At 39.3% G+C, this 19,081-nt stretch overlaps 2 protein-coding genes across 5 annotated transcripts in view; one reads left to right on the forward strand and one right to left on the reverse strand.

Annotated features, from left to right (window-relative positions):
• The window catches only part of CCDC148 (coiled-coil domain containing 148), a 370,013-nt gene that overhangs the window by 25,710 nt on the left and 325,222 nt on the right, over positions 1–19,081 (reverse strand). The window lies entirely within an intron of this gene.
• Positions 1,144–19,081, forward strand: part of UPP2 (uridine phosphorylase 2) — a 43,059-nt gene continuing 25,121 nt past the window's right edge. For all 4 annotated transcript variants that reach the window (XM_021076462.2, XM_021076463.2, XM_085001209.1 and 1 more), the window contains exons 1-4: positions 1,144–1,480; positions 8,415–8,532; positions 14,568–14,726; positions 17,951–18,065. In XM_021076462.2, coding sequence (XP_020932121.1) covers positions 1,419–1,480; positions 8,415–8,532; positions 14,568–14,726; positions 17,951–18,065 — 454 coding nt within the window. In that variant the 5' untranslated portion in view covers positions 1,144–1,418. The remainder of the gene's footprint in view (positions 1,481–8,414; positions 8,533–14,567; positions 14,727–17,950; positions 18,066–19,081) is intronic.

Consider the following 19,081-nt stretch of genomic DNA (forward strand, 5'->3'; position numbering starts at 1 on the left):
GGTAGACCTCTTGTTGGTGGGTCATGAGGTGAGAGACATTATTATTATTATTATTGCTTTTTTAGGGTTACACCTGCTTAATCTGGTTGACCAACTTTGCCAGTTGACCAAGACAGACTGAAGGGGCCAGCATGGAATGTGAGGGGTTTGTCCACAATCTCTATCACCAGGAAGAAGAGTATCTTCTCACATAGAGGCCCCAGTTAAGATATTTAGGCATTTGGATAAGCCAACATGTCCTACTTTACAGCATAGGGAACTATATTCCCTGAGATTATATTCTTTTCCACAATGGAAAAGAATATAAAAAAGAATGTACATATATGTATAACTGAATCACTTTGCTGTACACCTGAAATTAACACAACATTGTAAATCAACTATACTTCAATTTTTTAAAGAAAGATAAGTGCATTTGATTCTTCACTGTAATGCATATTCTTACAGAGAAATCCATGTACATTAATGAAATGTCTTGTATCTGTTGCTGTTCCAGAGTAGACTGTAGCTGAGGCAAAAGGGAAACAGGAAAAAGATCCTATAAAGTTGGATTTTCTGTCGCCAGAACTGTAAAGTGAGAAGAAGCAGGAAACATAGTGAATTCATGGGTTTCTTAACAGAGACACCCTGTTTTCTGAAAACGTTGGTCTATATTTTGTTATTTTACCTGTGTTGACCTCTGACAGCTGCTTCATTGGATTTTATAGGCAGCCTCAGATTTAGCTAAATAAAAAGGCCCTGGGAAACAGGCTTTGTTTAATTATCAGACTTTCTGTGTGAATTTGAATGGACAAAGTTCAGATGAAGGGGTTTTCTGAGGTCTGGACTTTGTGTGTTTTTCTCACTTGTGCTCACAAAGAGTGAAAACAAGTTGGTGAGAAGCAGGATGGGGTGAGAAAATGAAATGTTTGGGAACTGTAAGTTCTCACGTGTACTGGACACATTTTGAGGCAACTTGGTGGATTTGTTATGGAAATCAAGGGGGGACTGGCAACCATACACAGTTGCCTCAAAGTAAAGAAGCTTGTGTGCTACCCCAGACCCAGGCTGGGACCACAGCCAGATGTAAGGGAAAGGTGCACTGGTCAACAGTTAACAAGCCAACCAACCTATCCTATTAAAGAGATAGGATACCACACCTTCAAAGGAGACCTATCTTTTCAGAGAAGTGTTGCGCTGAGAGCTGGGCTGTAGTATAAAAGCCCAGGTAGGGAGAATATCTTTGAATTACTAAGGGAGTTCAGAATGTGCTAAGGGAAAAGTTCCATTAGCAATTTCAGAAGAAAACAGAAGTTTTAAGGGAGAGTATCATGCTAACTTGTCATTCTACTATGATTTCACCTATAATTTAATAGCAAATTACAATATTCTTCTTTGCTGACATCAACTTAAGAGTGACTATTCACATTGTCCCAAGTATGGCTTCGATTTTACCTGCTTCCAATACATCCATGAGATCTGACAGGAATAAATACATTGGGTGAGTAATTTTGATGTTTTATTTGTTTTGATGAGATTAAGGTTCTTCGGATTTTATATTAATTTTCAGAATATGAACTTCTTCAGTTATGTAAGTTCCTGAAGTTTTGAGCTCATAGAGTTGGAATACAGCTTAGGACACAAAACAAAATAAAAACAATGCAAATTTTCTTTTCAGTGGCATTTATATACCTTAGTTCTTGAGAGGGGGTGACTCATATAAGAAAGTGGGGAAATATTTCAATTTTACCTCAAATAAAGAAAAAAATTGGGGCAAAAGAGGTCATAAAAAACATGGACAAGCTTAACCAATCTCATGAATGAACAAATTCACTGTTTAGCCTGGAGTTCAGCTTTAATTCCTGGACCATGGGTTATATCTCAGAAATAATTAAAGGGGTTGCCTGTTGTCTAAGGGAGATTTAACTGTGTTGCAGCGTATTACAATGTGATTTCATATGCTTTGTGATGAACTCTACATAGAATTCACTTCTAAAATACCATGTGGGTTATTCATCTCAGGGGTAGACATAAATCTGCCAAAGCTGACTGAAAATTTAGCTCCAATTCTTGCCCCGGGTTCATAGAACATAATAGAGCATTAATCTTCATGAGGCTTAAGGAATTTTTGAGAGCCCCTCTGATTTGCTGAGAGTTGTGTGAAATGTCTGGCTTAAAGCCTCCATCAGTCAGCATTTCGGAAAATGCTCCACTTACCCAACCCAAATAGAGGTAGCCTCCTAACTGTGTTCATTTCTTCAGGGAAGCCAAGGAGAGAGAAAAAGAAACATTATAAAAATGAAGGTAATCATAAAATGGAAAGACATCTTCCCAGCCAGTATTTTAGTTTGGTTGCCGATATTTAATACTGACCATGTTATGTAGCTTGTCATGGTTTGTTCAAAGACTTAATTACCAACCCCATCTTTGGCTCATATTTTAGGGAAAAAAATGCACAACAAGGTAGAGAAGAAAACAGTAAATGCAGGCTATTTGATAAAAATTATATACTTTGAAAGACTAAAGTATTGCAATTGTCCTCTTCATACTGGGTTGAATTTGGTATGATACCCCAAATTAGTCTTTCCTTTGGTCGCTGATAAGAGTGATCATTTTAGAAGTGCTTCTTGATGAGCCCAATGGAATAAAAATCTTCTACAGACAATCCCTCACCCCAATTTTTTGACCAAGGGATCATTAGACATTGGGATATATATCAAGGAGCATTATAATTAATTCAAGAGGTTATATTTAATGGTTATGCTACTTTAAGGATTTCTTCTTGAAGTTAGAAGAGGTAGAACAGATCAATGGTTTTGGAAATACAAAGGTCCAGGAGTTCCCACTGCGGCTCAGTGGAAATGAACCTGACTAGAATCCATGAGGATGCAGGTTCAACCCCTGATCTCGCTCAGTGGGTCAAGGATCTTGCATTGCCGTGAGCTGTGGTGTAGTTCCTAGATGAGGCTCGCATCTGATGTTGCTGTGGCTGTGGTGTGGGCTGGCAGCTGCAGCTCCGATTTGACGCCTAGGCTAGGGACTTCCATATGCCATGGGAGCAGCGCTTAAGAAAAATACAAAAGTCCAGGTCTTGACTAACCAAATCAGAATTTCTAGGATCTGGGCCCAGGTATCAGTACTTTTTAAAGCATCCTGGGTGATTCTGACAGATAGTTAGAGTTTGACTCACTGGAGTAGAAGAACGACACTCTGTAGAGTAATGATTCACTGATGTAGTAGGGGACCTAAAGGAAGATCTCCAGATAGTTAAAGCAGTTTGTTCAGAGTGAGACCAAAACTGTAATAGAAGCTGAAAGAGAAACTGGATAGTGTGTTTCTCAAACATTAATGGGCATGAGAACTACAGAAAGCTAAAGGGCAGATTTTAATTCGGTAGGTCTAGGGTAGGCCTGAGATTCTGCATTTCTAACAAGCTGCCCAGATGATGCTACTGGTTCGTTGACTACACTTGGTCTAGCAAGGGACTGTGGATAAATGCCCTCTTCAAGAGAAGAAAGAGGTGTCCTTTTGTTTTGAGGCCTTGGAGCTTGTTCTAAAGGAGGGAAGTGTACCAACATCAAAGAATACTTTATTTTTGAAACCAGCTATGATTCACTAAATAATATAGACTCTGTTACCCTAAATATTTTTGAAGTTAATAGTATTTCTGTTCTTTCTGAACAGTTAATTTTTTTTTTATTTTCCCACTGTACAGCAAGGGAATCAAGTTATCCTTACATGTATACATTACAATTACATTTTTTTCCGCCACCCTTTGTTCTGTTGCAACATGAGTATCTAGACAAAATTCTCAATGCTACTCAGCAGAATCTCCTTGTAAATCTATTCTAAGTTGTGTCTGATAAGCCCAAGCTCCCAATCCCTCCCACTCCCTCCCCCTCCCATCAGGCAGCCACAAGTCTTTTCTCCAAGTCCATGATTTTCTTTTCTGAGGAGATGTTCATTTGTGCTGGATATTAGATTCCAGTTATAAGTGATATCATATGGTATTTGCCTTTGTTTTTCTGGCTCATTTCACTCAGGATGAGATTCTCTAGTTCCATCCATGTTGTTGCAAATGGCATTATGTCATTCTTTTTTATGGCTGAGTAGTATTCCATTGTGTATATATACCACATCTTCCGAATCCAATCATCTGTCGATGGACATTTGGGTTGTTTCCATGTCCTGGCTATTGTGAATAGGGCTGCAATGAACATGCGGGTGCACGTGTCTCTTTTAAGGAGAGTTTTGTCCGGATGGATGCCCAAGAGTGGGATTGCAGGGTCATATGGAAGTTCTATGGATAGATTTCTAAGGTATCTCCAAACTGTTCTCCATAGTGGCTGTACCAGTTTACATTCCCACCAACAGTGCAGGAGGGTTCCCTTTTCTCCACAGCCCCTCCAGCACTTGTTATTTGTGGACTTATTAATGATGGCCATTCTGACTGGTGTGAGGTGGTATCTCATGGTCGTTTTGATTTGCATTTCTCTTATAATCAGCGATGTTGAGCATGTTTTCATGTGTTTGTTGGCCATCTGTATATCTTCCTTGGAGAAATGTCTATTCAGGTCTTTTGCCCATTTTTCCATTGATTGATTGGCTTTTTTGCTGTTGGGTTGTATAAGTTGTTTATATATTCTAGAGATTAAGCCCTTGTCAGTTGCGTCATTTGAAACTATTTTCTCCCATTCTGTAAGTTGTCTTTTTGTTTTCTTTTTGGCTTCCTTTGCTGTGCAAAAGCTTTTCAGCTTGATGAGGTCCCATGGGTTTATTTTTGCTCTAATTTCTATTGCTTTGGGAGACTGACCTGAGAAAATATTCATGATGTTGATGTCAGAGAGTGTTTTGTCTATGTTTTCTTCTAGGAGTTTGATGGTGTCCTGTCTTATATAAAAGTCTTTCAGCCATTTTGAGTTTATTTTTGTGCATGGTGTGAGGGTGTGTTCTAGTTTCATTGCTCTGCATGCAGCTGTCCAGGTTTCCCAGCAATGCTTGCTGAATAGACTTTCTTTTTCCCATTTTATGTTCTTGCCTCCCTTGTCAAGGATTAGTTGACCATAGGTGTCAGGGTTTATTTCTGGGTTCTCTATTCTGTTCCATTGGTCTGTCTGTCTGTTTTGATACCAGTACCACACTGTTTTGATGACTGTGGCTTTGTAGTATTTCTTGAAGTCCGGGAGAGTTATGCCTCCTGCTTGGTTTTTGTTTCTCAGGATTGCTTTGGCAATTCTGGGTCTTTTGTGGTTCCATATAAATGTTTGGATTGTTTGTTCTAGTTCTGTTAAAAATGTCTGGGTAATTTGATAGGGATTGCATTGAATCTGTAGATTGCTTTGGGTCTGAACAGTTAAATTTAATTCAACAAACAGAATTTGAAGAGATTTAGGGATTAAAAAAGATATACCAGACAGCTTGCAGGAGGGAATACATAATCTTTCTGGGGAGGTGGAAAATTACCATGTGAAATGCTAAATAAACACTTTAGGAGCACAGTGGGGGGAATTCATAGTGACCAGAGAAGAAAGACGCTTGGAAAGGTCTTCAAGGAGGAGGTGATATTTGAATTTGACCTTGAAGAATGAGTATGATTCCAATAGGTGAAAAACTGAGGGGAAGGGGAAGGATGTTTTAGGCCCAAAGGATGTTTTTGTTTTTTGTTTTGTCTTTTGGGGGCTGAACCTGTGGCATATGGAAGTTCCAGGCTAGCGGTCAAATCAGAGCTGCAGCTGCTGGCCTACGCCACAGCCACAGTAACAGGGGATCTGAGCTGGGTCTGAGACCTACACCACAGCTCATGGCAATGCCAGATTCTTAACCCACTGAGAGAGGTCAGGGATAGAACCTGAGTCCTCATGAATACTAATCCTCATGGATACTAATCTTTACCACTGAGCCAAACGAACTCACAAGGGTTCTTAACTTTAACTGCATATCAGATCATTTGGGAAGATCTAAAAAATAATTTCAGAATCTAAATTATTTGGGGCCTGAGCACCAGTGTTCTCTGCAAAGCTCCCCAGTGATTTTGAAGCCCAATCATGTTGGGGGTCACTGGAGATATAGAACACGAGGTTTTGGTTAATACGTTTTAGGTATTTGGTGGGAAAAGGGAGGACCCTAGAGCAGAGATGTCCCAGACAGTTCTTGGCAAAGATAGCTGGACCTCAGTATGTTGTGGGCTAGATCATTTGTTATATTAATATTTAAATAGTATGTAATTATTACTGACATAATCAAAGGATGACATACTTTACAAATATGAATTGGATTGAATTAAGGTCATTTCTGTAGCAGCAGTCAGCTTGCTGTCTTGCCTTCCATGTCTTGCATTATTTTACCAAGAGAGGGAGGAAGGATGGGCAGTCCAGCTCACACTGCTGTGATGGAGGCCTGGGCTGGAGCAGTGGCCACTGGGAGGAAAAGAAGTGGTGTACTCAGCATGCCTGATGGAGAACTCAATGGCAGTGCTACTCAGATCCTCAGGCCAGCAACATCAATACCAATGAGGAGCTTGTTAGAAAGGCAACTTCTTTCTTTCTTTCTTTTTTTATTTTATAATTGACTTACAATGTTGTGTAGTTTCAGGTATACAGAAAAGTGAATCAATTATACATATACATATATCCATTCTTTCTCAGATTCTTTCCCCATATAGGTTATTAGAGAATACTGAGTAGATTTCCCTGTGCTATAGAGCACATCTTTGTTAGCTACTTTAGATATGGTAATGTGTATATGTAAATCCTAAATTCCTTATTTATTCCTCCCTCCATGTTTCCCCTTTGGTAACCATAAGTTTGATTTCAAACCATTTCTGTTTTGTAAATAAGTTCTTTTGTGTCATTTTTATTAGAGTCCACATATATAAGTGATATCAGATGATATTTGTCTTTCTCCGAGAAAGGCAAATTCTGACACACACTCGCACCACAACCTGCTGAATCAGAATTTCTGAAAGAGGAGCCCATGAAGTGTCCAATGATTTTCATGCTTGTTAAAGTTTGAGAAGCACTAGCCCACGGAGCTGAGAGACATCAGAGAACTCACGGATTACATGCACACATACACTCAGACACAGCTGTAAACAAAGCCCCACGGTAAATTGAGGAGACAAAGTATGCAGAGATGAAGCAATAGCAATGAGAGCTATTCCCTCATCAGGGCATATGGAAGGATTGTCCTTGGAGTAAAGGGCTGCTGTGCTGAATGCAATGCTTGTGCAGTAGGGTAAGGGCCAGGAGAGCTGGCAGCCACAGTACCACTAGAATGGATGATGTGGCCAGAGCGGGCCCAGAAGCACACACAAGATGAGTGGGAATGAACAAGTAACCACTGAACTGCAATGGCGAAGCAATCTGCCCAGGAAGCAAAAGAATGGAGATTTGATGAACACACAGCATTCTTTGCCACACCCTTTTTTTTTTTTTTTTTTTTTTTTTTTGTCTTTTTGCCTTTTCTAGGGCTGCTCCTGCGGCATATGGAGGTTCCCAGGCTAGGGGTCTAATCAGAGTTGTTGCCACCAGCCTACGCCACAGCCACAGAAACGCCAGATTCGAGCTGCCTCTGTGACCAACACCACAGCTCATGGCAACGCCGGATCCTCAACCCACTGAGCAAGGCCAGGGATTGAACCTGGTTCCTAGTCGGATTCGTTAACCACTGCGCCACGACGGGAACTCCTCACACCCTATTTTTTTTAATGTCAGTTTCTCTAAAGCTTGTACCTGTCAGGCCCTCTATGTTGGGAGGTTAATGCTGTAATTATTCTGTGTTCACTGTACATTAGGTGTGTTACAAACACTATCCCATTCAGGCCTCAGGGCAATCTTATAAAGCAGTTACCGTTTTCACTATACCAATTTTACAGATGAGGAAGCCAAGGAACAAAGATAAAATAATTTACCCAAGGTTGCACAATTAATATATATACAGCTGAACTGGTAGTGGATCCTACAGCCCAGGAGCTTATGTTACACAGCCTCCCATGCAAAGAAAGAAAATGACCATCAAAGCTGGACAGAACCAGATAAAAATGGTTGTTCTACTATCTACTGTTGTATAATTTTGCATTAAGTCTCTCAACTTCTGTAAGCCTTGATTTCTTCACTTGTGAATTGAATTATTAGTATTACTTAATAGAAAGTTTATAGGGTTAAATGAGATAATGTATTTATTATATGCCATTTTCATGACATTGTGGAATTCTCATGCTTAATACTATGCCTAGCACACAGTAAGTGTACAATGAATATTAGTCATCATTATTCATTATTATACCACACTGCTTCCTTACAAATCAATTTAATCCTAAATGAAGTTTTGTGTCCAATATTCGGGCTAGAGATTATCATAGGTATACAATGATATTTCCTTTTTATGTGGTGTCTTGTCAAATTCCTTTATGTCTTTTTCTGTATTATTTTTTCCAGAAAAGGTTTTGTTCATGTTAAAAATCCTTACCTCGACTCTATGGATGAAGATATTCTCTACCACTTGGATTTAGGAACAAAAACACACAACCTACCAGCAATGTTTGGAGATGTAAAGGTAAAAGTCTTCCTAACTTTAGGAAAGACATTGGTGATATTTCTCCTTATGTTCCTAAGATAAATTTTACACCTTCAGCCAGAGAAGTATCAGAGGTCCCAACAGGAATGAGCCATACCCATTCTCTGCAACAGTTTAGAACATGCACATCAAGAGCAATGATTTCCCTTGCAACAAGACTTAAAGGTTTTTAAACTAAATCTAATACAGACATGACTATTTGATTCTTTGGTCCCTAAAGATAAATACAATTTTATGGACAATACTGCTGGGTGTTCAGAATTCATCATGCTTCAGTTCATTTTTTTAACGTCTGCATTTATAGAGGAACCTCATTAATTCTCATTTTATCAAACAATGAAAAAAACTCAACAAAACTAACAATACTATTTTATTTCCCTTCACGAAAATAACTATGATCTAATATTTCATATTATTAGGATTTCTGTTATTTGATAAGAAATATTATGAGAAAATTATTTATGGAAAGCTGCAAGAAAAATTATATGTCTGTATTATTTATCTTAAATATATATGTTAAGTATAAAAGTGGCTCATGTTCATTATTTAACATTGGAAAAATATAAAAAAGAACAATGATTTTTTAAAACACACCAAAAAAACTCATACTATCTAAATATAGATACCATCAACCTATTTTTATCTTCTTTCAATCCTTTTTAATAAATTTAAAATAGTTGGAATTATATAATGTTACATTCTGTGTTTTTCATTTAACCTTATATCATTAAAATATATCCATATTATAATATTCTCTTTGAATCACACTGTTTATGGATGCCAAGTAGCTGTGCCATATTTTATGTAGTCTACTATTGGCTTTAATGTTAAAGTATCTTTTATCATAAACAGTACTCGAATGGATATTTTTGTACCTAAAATTTTTTCACATTTAATTCTATGTCCTTAAGGAGGTTTACAGAAATGATCAAAGGGAATGAACTTTAAAAAAAAAAAATTTGTTTTGCAAAAGACCTACACCTATCCTATCCGCAGTCCCACCAGTAGAGAACTGTGCAGTTTTCACCTACTTTTATTCACTTCTTTAGCAATTACAAGAACAAAAATAAAAACCCTCACGTCTATCATCTCAAACCTTCACATTCCCACTTTTAGTGGGTTTAGCAGATATTCATTTCCTCCATAAAACAAGGAAACTGAGTGGTGAAAAGTGGTCAACAAGTTACACCATAGAGTGGCAGAACTAGGGTTTGGACCAAATTCTTTTAAGTCCAATTTCCAGGGTTCTTGCCCACTGTACTAGGAGGATTCTTTGAGTCATAGTAATTGAGAATAGTACATCAATTGGCACGAGGCATTGAAGAAAAGGGAGGAAGAAGGGGGTGGGGGAGGAGGAGGAAGAAGTGAGGGAGAGAAGAAATAGATCTATGATGTTCATTAACAGTAGGTGCTACATTGCATCCTCCCCTTCCCATCTCTCCTAGTGCACAAGGTGTGAGGGTGCAGGCTGATCTGATGTGACCTGCCTATTTCCCTACCCCTTTCCAGTAAGCAGCTCCTTGCCTTTTCATGGCTTTCCTCCATCTTTGGCTTCATCTTCTTAATGTAACCTCTTTCCCTACTGCTATGTCTGATGTTCATGCTCCAAGAGCAACTGATCAAAACTGTCTTTGATACTCATTAACCAGATTTTTATCTGAATCCAAATGTTGGGTTTGAAGTTCATGCCTCACAATGATTTTCCCAGGATGCTTATCTAAAGATAATTGTGGTTAATGAAAAGATCCATTGTAATTAATAAACACATTTAATTAATAACTAAAAAAGACTTATGCTTTTGAGACAGAAAGTGATCTATTGTAAACATATCTAGGTATCTATCGCTCCTCTACCTAATTATCAGCACCTATTCTCACCCTTTGCAATAACCACCATATAAACTTATAAGCTCACAATCTACCTGGTTGTGGAGCACTTCAGTAGATTCTCTTTCGGAAGAAAAAGGCATGCTCTGGTTTGGATCCTCCTCTATTGATTGGGCCATTTTAATAGATGGGAGGCAAAATGTGTGTGTGTGTGTGTGTGTGTGTGTGTGTGTGTGTTTCTGTAGTTTGGGGAGCAGGTAATGTAGTTCCAAATAATCAGAACCAGCTACCAGCTGCATAACCTATTCTTTAGAGGCAGCAGGTAAAGTCTGACTTATGTTTATAGATGCTCTTCACAGAAACTTGCCTTCTTCCAGTCACATTCTTTATCTTTGAATGAGAACATCCTAGGTTCAATTTCTTGACTCCCTTAAATCCCAGGGCAGTAATCCTAGCCTAGAAGATAGGACATAATCCATCAGTACCTGAAAACTCAACCTTGTCTTCACAGAAATAACAGTCATTAAACATAGCACTATCATCAAAGGAAAGGAGACGTTGGGTGTGTAAAATTTTAAATATTAAAAATTCTGCCATTTTATTTTCTCTGTTTTTTTTTTTTTTTTTACTTACTGTATTTAAAAGGTTTTGTTAGCTGCTACTTCAAAATACCAGTGGCTTAACACAATATGAATTTGCTTCTCATTCACATTGAGTACCAAGTGGATGTTCCTGGTCTATGGTTTGCTTTCCTCCGAACTGGTGACTAGGGACCCAAGCTCCTTTCATCTTGTTGCTCTGTCAACTTCAAGGAGTGCCTTAAAAATTTTCCCTGGGTGTCAACACTCATTCAACATACAGACAGGAGAAGACAATCTGTAGAATCATCAATGGAGATTTCTATGGGCAAGAATGAGAAGTGACACTCATCAATTCTGCTTACATTCTGTTGGCTGGAACTCAGGCATATGGCCTCATATAACTGGAAATAAAGCTAGGAAGTTGAGTTTAGTAGTGTGCCCAGAAAGAAGGCAAACAGCTTTGGGGAACAACTAATGTCTTCTGTCATATTGACTCGAATAAATCAATCAATTGAAAAATATAATGGAGGATCTTTAGAAGTGATCTATTCAGGAGTTCTTGTTGTGACTCAGCGGTATTGAACCCGACTGATATCTTTGAGGACTCAGGTTCAATCCCTGGCCTTGCTCAGTGGGTTAAGGATCAGGCATTGCCATGAGCTGTGGTGTAGGTAACAGATGGGTCTCAGATCTGGCATGGTTGTGGCTGTGGTGTAGGCTGGTAGCTACAACTCTGATTCAACCCCTAGCCTGGGAATTTCCATATGCCATGGGTATGACCATAAAAAGACAAAAAAAGAAAGAAAGAAAAGAAGTTATCTATTCAAATTCAACAACCAAATAGGTCTTTTATAAAATCACTGATACCTCCTTAGAAATTTCAAGTAACATGAAAAAGCATTATCTCTTTTTTTTTTTTTTTTTTGTCTTTTTGCTATTTCTTTGGGCCACTCCCCTGGCATATGGAGGTTCCCAGGCTAGGGTCTAATCGGAGCTGTAGCCACCGGCCTATGCCAGAGCCACAGCAACGCAGGATCCAAGCCACGTCTGCAACCTACACCACAGCTCACAGCAACGCTGGATCGTCAACCCACTGAGCAAGGGCAGGGATAGAACCCGCAACCTCATGGTTCCTAGTCGGATTCGTTAACCTCTGCGCCACAATGGGAACTCCGAAAAAGCACTATCTTATAAAGATCTATAATGTTATTTTAAAAGTTTTTATATGCCTTTGTTAACATATGAAATATATATATTTATATATATTTATATATATTGCAGTAGGACCAGATGAATACAACATGACAAAACTAAGTCAAGACACTTGGCATATTTGAAAGCGAGCTCATTCTGGCAGTAACTAGGCACAGTCCTTGGCATAGTTTTGTAATGCTTCAGACTCCTTCCCAATATATTTCTATCTTCTTTGATAAAACTAGGATAATTTGGGGGGGCATAAATCACAGACAGTATCATTTAAGGTCAACATTGGTTGGTGGTCTTCAGCCATGTTTTACTTCTCATTAAAGCAGCCAGACTTAAAATTGTGTCTAGAGATGATATTTAGTAAGACTGATTTAGAAATAAGCCTTCAAGAACAAAAATGCTTCTGTCTATACTTATCATCTTTATGTCTCCAGAAACATTCAGAAATTCCTGTTGATTACAGCAATATCTACAGTTCAAAGAAGAATTCAAACCACAAGCTATGCCAACATCTGTTTTGACTTTACAGTCAATCTGAATAGTTGTAATTTACATTACTGGCACCACACAATGAGGTTATTTTCAAACTACTGTAGTTTGTAAAAAGGAAACAATAACAACAACAATGACTTCCTTGGACTCAGATCTTGAGCCAAGTCTAAACTATCCATGCCAACAAAGAAGAACATTTCATGAATAATCAATAATAATTTAAAAACTCACCTTAGGCAGTACTCAGCCTTGATGGCTTTCATTGCAGTTCATTACCAACGTTAGGCCCCAACAGAGACACTCATAAGAAGGCACAGAAAAGACAATAATAAGGGTAGAAGAGAATCAGAAGGCCTGGATGAAAGGATGATTATACCCTATAATTGAGAATGAGGGTGGCACAGAAATTAGTGCTAAATGGAAACAGAATGCATCATGTAATGAGACCACCCAAAATTCCCGGTAAATTGTTTGTGAATTGGGCATCTAACTCTACAAATCCAGTTAGGTATTTCCTTAGGCAGATACTCTTCAACCCTGTGAAGGATCTCACCAGCTGTCCTTCTGAAGCTCTGCCTAATACTGCCCACATCAGTCAGGCACTACCAGCTGCCTTTTCCTTACTGGATTGGAACCAGCTTCATTTGTACTGAATTCCATAAATAGACACAATAAGCAAGCTCAAAATCAGGGCCAGGAAACTGCTGTGTGGTATGACAAATGGAAGTTGCCATTTGTTGACCACTCAGAAAGTGTCTGGCTTTGTCCTCTATCATATTCAATCCCATCTTACCTTCACAAAACGAAAGGTAGTATGGAGTTTTTTTCTTTGTTTTTGTTTTCTGTTTTGGAGATGATGATCTGAGGCACATAGAGATTCATGTATAACACTGAACAAGCTATTTAATCAAAGACAAGGGTGGGGTGCAAAGCTAACCTCCAAGGGCAGTCCTTTAACCACTATGTTGCTTTATCTGATTTGAAGCTTCTCTGGACTCTATGCACCTCACCGCTCAGCTCAGATTCCAGGATGTCTTTGTTCTTAGCACCTTTTTGTGGGCTGTGCTTCCTCAGGTCTCTGACATCTGCTGTCACTCACCCTCACCACTGCTGAGCCCTGCTCTCCACCAGGCTGGCCCATCCTCTCCAGCATCCACCTCTCCCATCCCTGGGGCTGAGGTAGCCCTAACACGCTATTGCACAAGCAACTACTGGACAATTACCATATTTTATTAGATTAGACACCCTTGACTGCAACACATACTGTCATTTCAGAGATGTTAAAATATGGATAAGACAAAAATAAAATGAAATAATTGGAACTGATGAAATACCATAGAGAAATTTCCAGTCTACCATGATAAGGCTTGCTCCATGAGCATTTCTTCTGAATGAGAAGTTGGAAAGTCTTGATGTGCCTTCTTTAAAGCTTTAAGTAAACATAGTATATTTTTATAATAAAAATATATGATTGGGAATGTGGAATCAGATAGCATATCCAAACTTGTAGTCCTCCGTTTGTTCTCATGTTACTTCCATTCTATGTCCTCAGAATTTATGAATCATAGCCTGCTGGCTGACTATATCAACTTAAGATGCTGGTTGATGTTCACTGTAAGCAAAAACACCAGGGAACACCCACTTGAACAAAATCAACACTTATTTGGATTTTGTGATTATATTTTCCTTTACTAATTAAGTACATCCAACTTTGTTTCTACAAAATAAAAACAAAAACCTATTTACAGGTTAATGATGCAGATTAGCTACTCACGAACATAACTCATAACATCTACACATATCTTTAAGTATATTAATTACTGAAAAATAAAAACATTATAGTTGAAAGCTGACCCTCGCTTTTTATCTCAGTTACTAAAAGCAGGTGATTATTGATTTTTATTAACAGTTTGTCTGCGTTGGCGGGAGCCCCAACAGAATGAAAGCATTTGCACTGTTTATGCACAAGGAGCTCAGATTGGAGGACAGTGAAGAGGACATAAAGGACATCTGTGCCGGGACAGACAGATATTGTATGTACAAAATTGGTCCCGTGCTCTCCATCAGTGTAAGTACTCAAGGACTGCATGGCAGGTGTTCATCACAAGCTAGCAGGAGAAAGGGGGAACTTCTGAATACAGGATCTCTTTTTCCACTCCTGCTTTGCATTTTCACACGATTAAATTCAGTGTCCAGGTGTGACTTTTACAGTTGGAAAAATCCTAGAGGCAGAAAATAACATTCCGCACCACTTTAGTTTATTAGTTACCACTTAGCTATGCAAGTTAAGGGGGAACCCTCAAATCATACTTCCTCTCTTTAGTTTGTAAATGATTAATAAGATGCCAGAAATTTTTTCTCCTCTATCCCTTATCTAGCTTTGGGACTATCTGGCTTTTAGTACATAGGGGCCAGTTTTCAGGACTGCCAAGGTTTAACATTATAATAAGCTCTCTGAGAAGCTGCTAATGCATTTCCACGGAGCTCTTTTGAGTTGCTTTCCTGCATTTAGAATATGTTAACAGTTCTGGACACACAGTGTCCTGAGACAACATGAAAGCAGAATGATGTGCAATTTTAGGGAACACAGAGACCTCTTCCTTCCTTATCCTGGCCGCAGGACAGCATACACTTAGGAAAATACGTGCACCCAGCTGGCCTAAGTTGGTCTCTGCCACAAGGCTGTATTCTGAAACAATAGCTCTGAGTCTGTTGCATATCTGTACACCGCAGCTCTCATAAGGGGCATAGCCAAGATGTCAGATGACAAGGCAGAATCCATTGCAGAGGCATGACAGTTCTAAGGGGTTGAATTATATGACTCCTGCACCAGAGAATAGCTACTATCCTATCCATCAATCACTCTACATTGTCTGGAGATGGAAGAATGGATAATCATGGCTGGAAGCCTGGAGTGAGAAAAGGAAAATTATGCAATACCAATGGGACAGCTAAGTTGATCTCCACTCTGGGAGATGTTTGAAACCTGCTTTGGACTCAAATGGGAGAATCCATTCATTTATTCATTGTTCATCCAACAATTAAAGAATATCTACATTAGAAAGAAACTGAATATTCTCTGATTTTGGCACTTTTTTTTCTTTTATGGCCACACCTGTGGCATATGGAAGTTCCCAGGTTAGGGGTCGAATCGGAGCTGCAGCTGCTGGCTTACACCACAGCCACAGCAATGCCAGATCCAAGCTGTGTCTGCAACCTACACCATAGCTTATGGCAATGTCAGATCCTTAACCCATTGAGTAAGGCCAGAATTGAACCTCAAGCCTCACAGATACTATATCAGGTTCTTAACCTACTGAGCCACAACAGGAACTCCAATTTTGGCACATTTTGTCCTCTAACTTTTGATTGACTTTTAGATTACAACTCTTTGTGCTCCCCCTCCAATAAATGGATAAGGACAAAAATGGATGTGAAACTATCATAAACAAGTAGTAAAGCTTAAGAGTAAGATAGAAAAACAGCAGTAGACTGATCCTGCTGGCCTGTCAATGAAAAAAGAACTGAAATATGCATCATGCCCAGAGGTATCAGCCAATTAGAAATGAGCTCACTAGGCAGAAAGAGGATTTCCAATTGAGATCCCTTCTTTGAAAATTCTTCCTCTCCAGCAGCTGTTAAGGTGTGTGTGTGTGTGAGAGAGAGAGAGAGAGAGTGAGAGAGAGAGGGAGAGAAAGGGAGAGGGGGAGAGAGACTGAGACTTTAGCAGAAGTACACAAGCCCATTTGTATTATCGCCATGATGCATAACCATGAAGTGATGATCATAAACCTATCAAATATCTAATTTAGAAGGAAACTAATAGATCAAATATTGGATCATTCTCTTAATTTACAGTTGAGGAAATGAGATTTAGAGAGTTTACTCATTAGTAGCAAGATTAACCCAGACTTGTTAATCTTGTACACACAATTAATACAGGTTTGATTCATGTCTCCAGAAAACTTACAATGTATTTGGAAGTCAGGACACGTTCCATGGGAACCAAAAATGGGGAAAACAGAGTTTTCACAGTTTACCTTTTTTTTTTTTTTTTTGTCTTTTTAAGGCCACACCCATGGCATATGGAAATTCCCAGGCTAGGAGTCAAATCTAAGCTGCAGCTGCCGGCCTATGCCACAGCCATAGAGATGTGGGATCCAAGCTGCATCTTCAGCCTACACCACAGCTCACGGAAACACCAGCTCCTTAACCCACTGAGCGAGGCTGGGGACCGAACCCTCACCCTCAAGGATACTAGTCAGGTTCATTATCACTGAGCAATAATGGGAGCTCCCATAGTTTAATGTTATTGATGATGACAGGAAGGGAACTCAGATGAAAACATTATGGCCAAGGCTCAAAGGTTTTCCAGATTCGTTAATGAGAGAATGAGTGACAGCCATCTAACTGCCGAGATATCCCTTCTGCTTTTCTGCACATGAAGGTCTTTGTGCCCCAGAGTAGAGTACTGAGGAACACATTGGACTCTCTGGTATTATATTAGGAATGAAATAGTCATGATTCTAAACTTAGCTCCAGCTACTACAAATTCTAGCATGATGGATCTTTCTGGAGTGTTATTAGAACCTATTGTAACCACTGAGAATGCCTAAATCCTCTAACCTGTGTTGACCTCTGTTATGTAATATTGATTCTACGCTTCCAAACACTGAGGAAAACTGGGGTTACAGTCACGGTCTGTAGCAACTTAACCTCACCTACACATCCAGCATACACTCCTGATTGTTAGGTGTAGATGTAAAGCACGTCTCTACCCTTGTACCTTTCAGAGCTCACACGGAATTACCAGCAAGTGAACAAAGACACATGAGAGCAATGAAATGGATTTACTCTTCCATTTAGGATGGTGGAAAAGGACTAAATACATGGCAGCCGAATCTATATTTCCTCGAAATCAAGTCAATCTTACAAAAAGCTCTTTTTCAGAGGCTCACTGTAGAGAGCCCAGCGGGGAGATGAGAAATGGCACTGCCCTGCCACACCAGTACACCATGCCGTCCCCACCTTCTGCTCTTGATAGTGAGGGCTGAACTCACTTTAACTGGCAGGGAGATGCCTTTCTCTGATGGTCACAGATGGACCTATCTATCAGCATGTCATGTAGGCGTCAGTTAGAGCTGACTTACGTTTTCCTCTGCTTTGGCAAAGTCATAATGATTATGGAAATTTATCTGAGGGCTGTTAACGTGTAATGAAGGAAGAAAATATGTCCTGTGTGTGTATATCAGTCTGTGAGCTGTATAATGACTTTCCCTTTTCTCTCTACAGCATGGCATGGGCGTCCCCTCCATTTCTATTATGCTCCATGAACTCATTAAATTACTGTACCATGCCCGGTGCTGTGACGTTACCATTATCAGAATCGGTACCTCAGGGGGAATAGGTGAGATGGACTGATTTGTACTATTAAATCCAAGCGGTTGTTCCATACAGGGCAGCTAGCTGCCAAAATATACCAACATGCTCAGAGCCCAGCAGAAACCAGATGGGCTAAAATGTTTGGGGAGCTGGGCTAGAGGCAATTTAGAAATTTAAATGTAAAGACAAGTAAAGGAATTTAAAGAAATATATATATATATATATATATATAGTTTATCTTTTTCTCCGGCCATGGAAACCTAGATGAGCGATCCCACTGTCTACTGTCCAGATGGACTTAGGTGTTTGTAAGAGTGAAAGAATTGCTAGGAAATATGTTTTGATGATAAGGGTAAATTTTGAGGATTAGAGCAAATTTTGAAACTTTGGAATTTTATAAGTGACAGGAAAAGTGCTTTCAAGAAAAAAAAAAAACATTAAGATTTGCCTTGTTTGTCAGCTAAGTAAGCAGACATTAATAGCTTTAGGAAAACATTGCTTTAGCTCAAGTCAGCAACTACTCTTTTCTTGACTCGGTCTTTTCCTCATTAACACACCAGAAGAGATCAGTCCAGGCTTTTAGGGAAGAATCAGGAGTTGCTTCCTAAGGTTTTCCCAGAGATTCCCCTCCTCCCTTCTTCCTGGGCTGTCACTTCTACCCTGGGCTCAGGTCAAGTTCTGAGGAGACCTCCTTCTCTTCCCACCTTTTCTTCAGGAGCAGATCTCCTGAGGAGATGACTCTACTATGTCACCAAATGCAGATTCAGACAGGGTACTGTAACTGGAAAGGTTGGGTTGACAGAGTGAATGGGAATTAGATAAAAAGTTGAATTTCGGTCTCGAAATTACACATTTTAGGAACAAGAAGGGATTCAGAAACCCTCAAACAAAGAACCAGAGAAGTGACTTGCGGGATGTTACAGAGCCACAGGTAGTTGAGCCATGCTTCACTAGAAACAAACACATTCAAAAAAGACTGTGTGCCCTTTGCACAGCTGTGTTACAGGAACGAAGTCTAGCCAAGGCCCTCTCAGGTGGATT

Source organism: Sus scrofa, chromosome 15, assembly GCF_054392235.1.
Source record: "Sus scrofa isolate SSC_HxYL_T2T_F1_AM1 chromosome 15, Sscrofa_HxYL_maternal_Yorkshire_Landrace_v2.0, whole genome shotgun sequence".
Taxonomy (NCBI): domain Eukaryota; kingdom Metazoa; phylum Chordata; class Mammalia; order Artiodactyla; family Suidae; genus Sus; species Sus scrofa.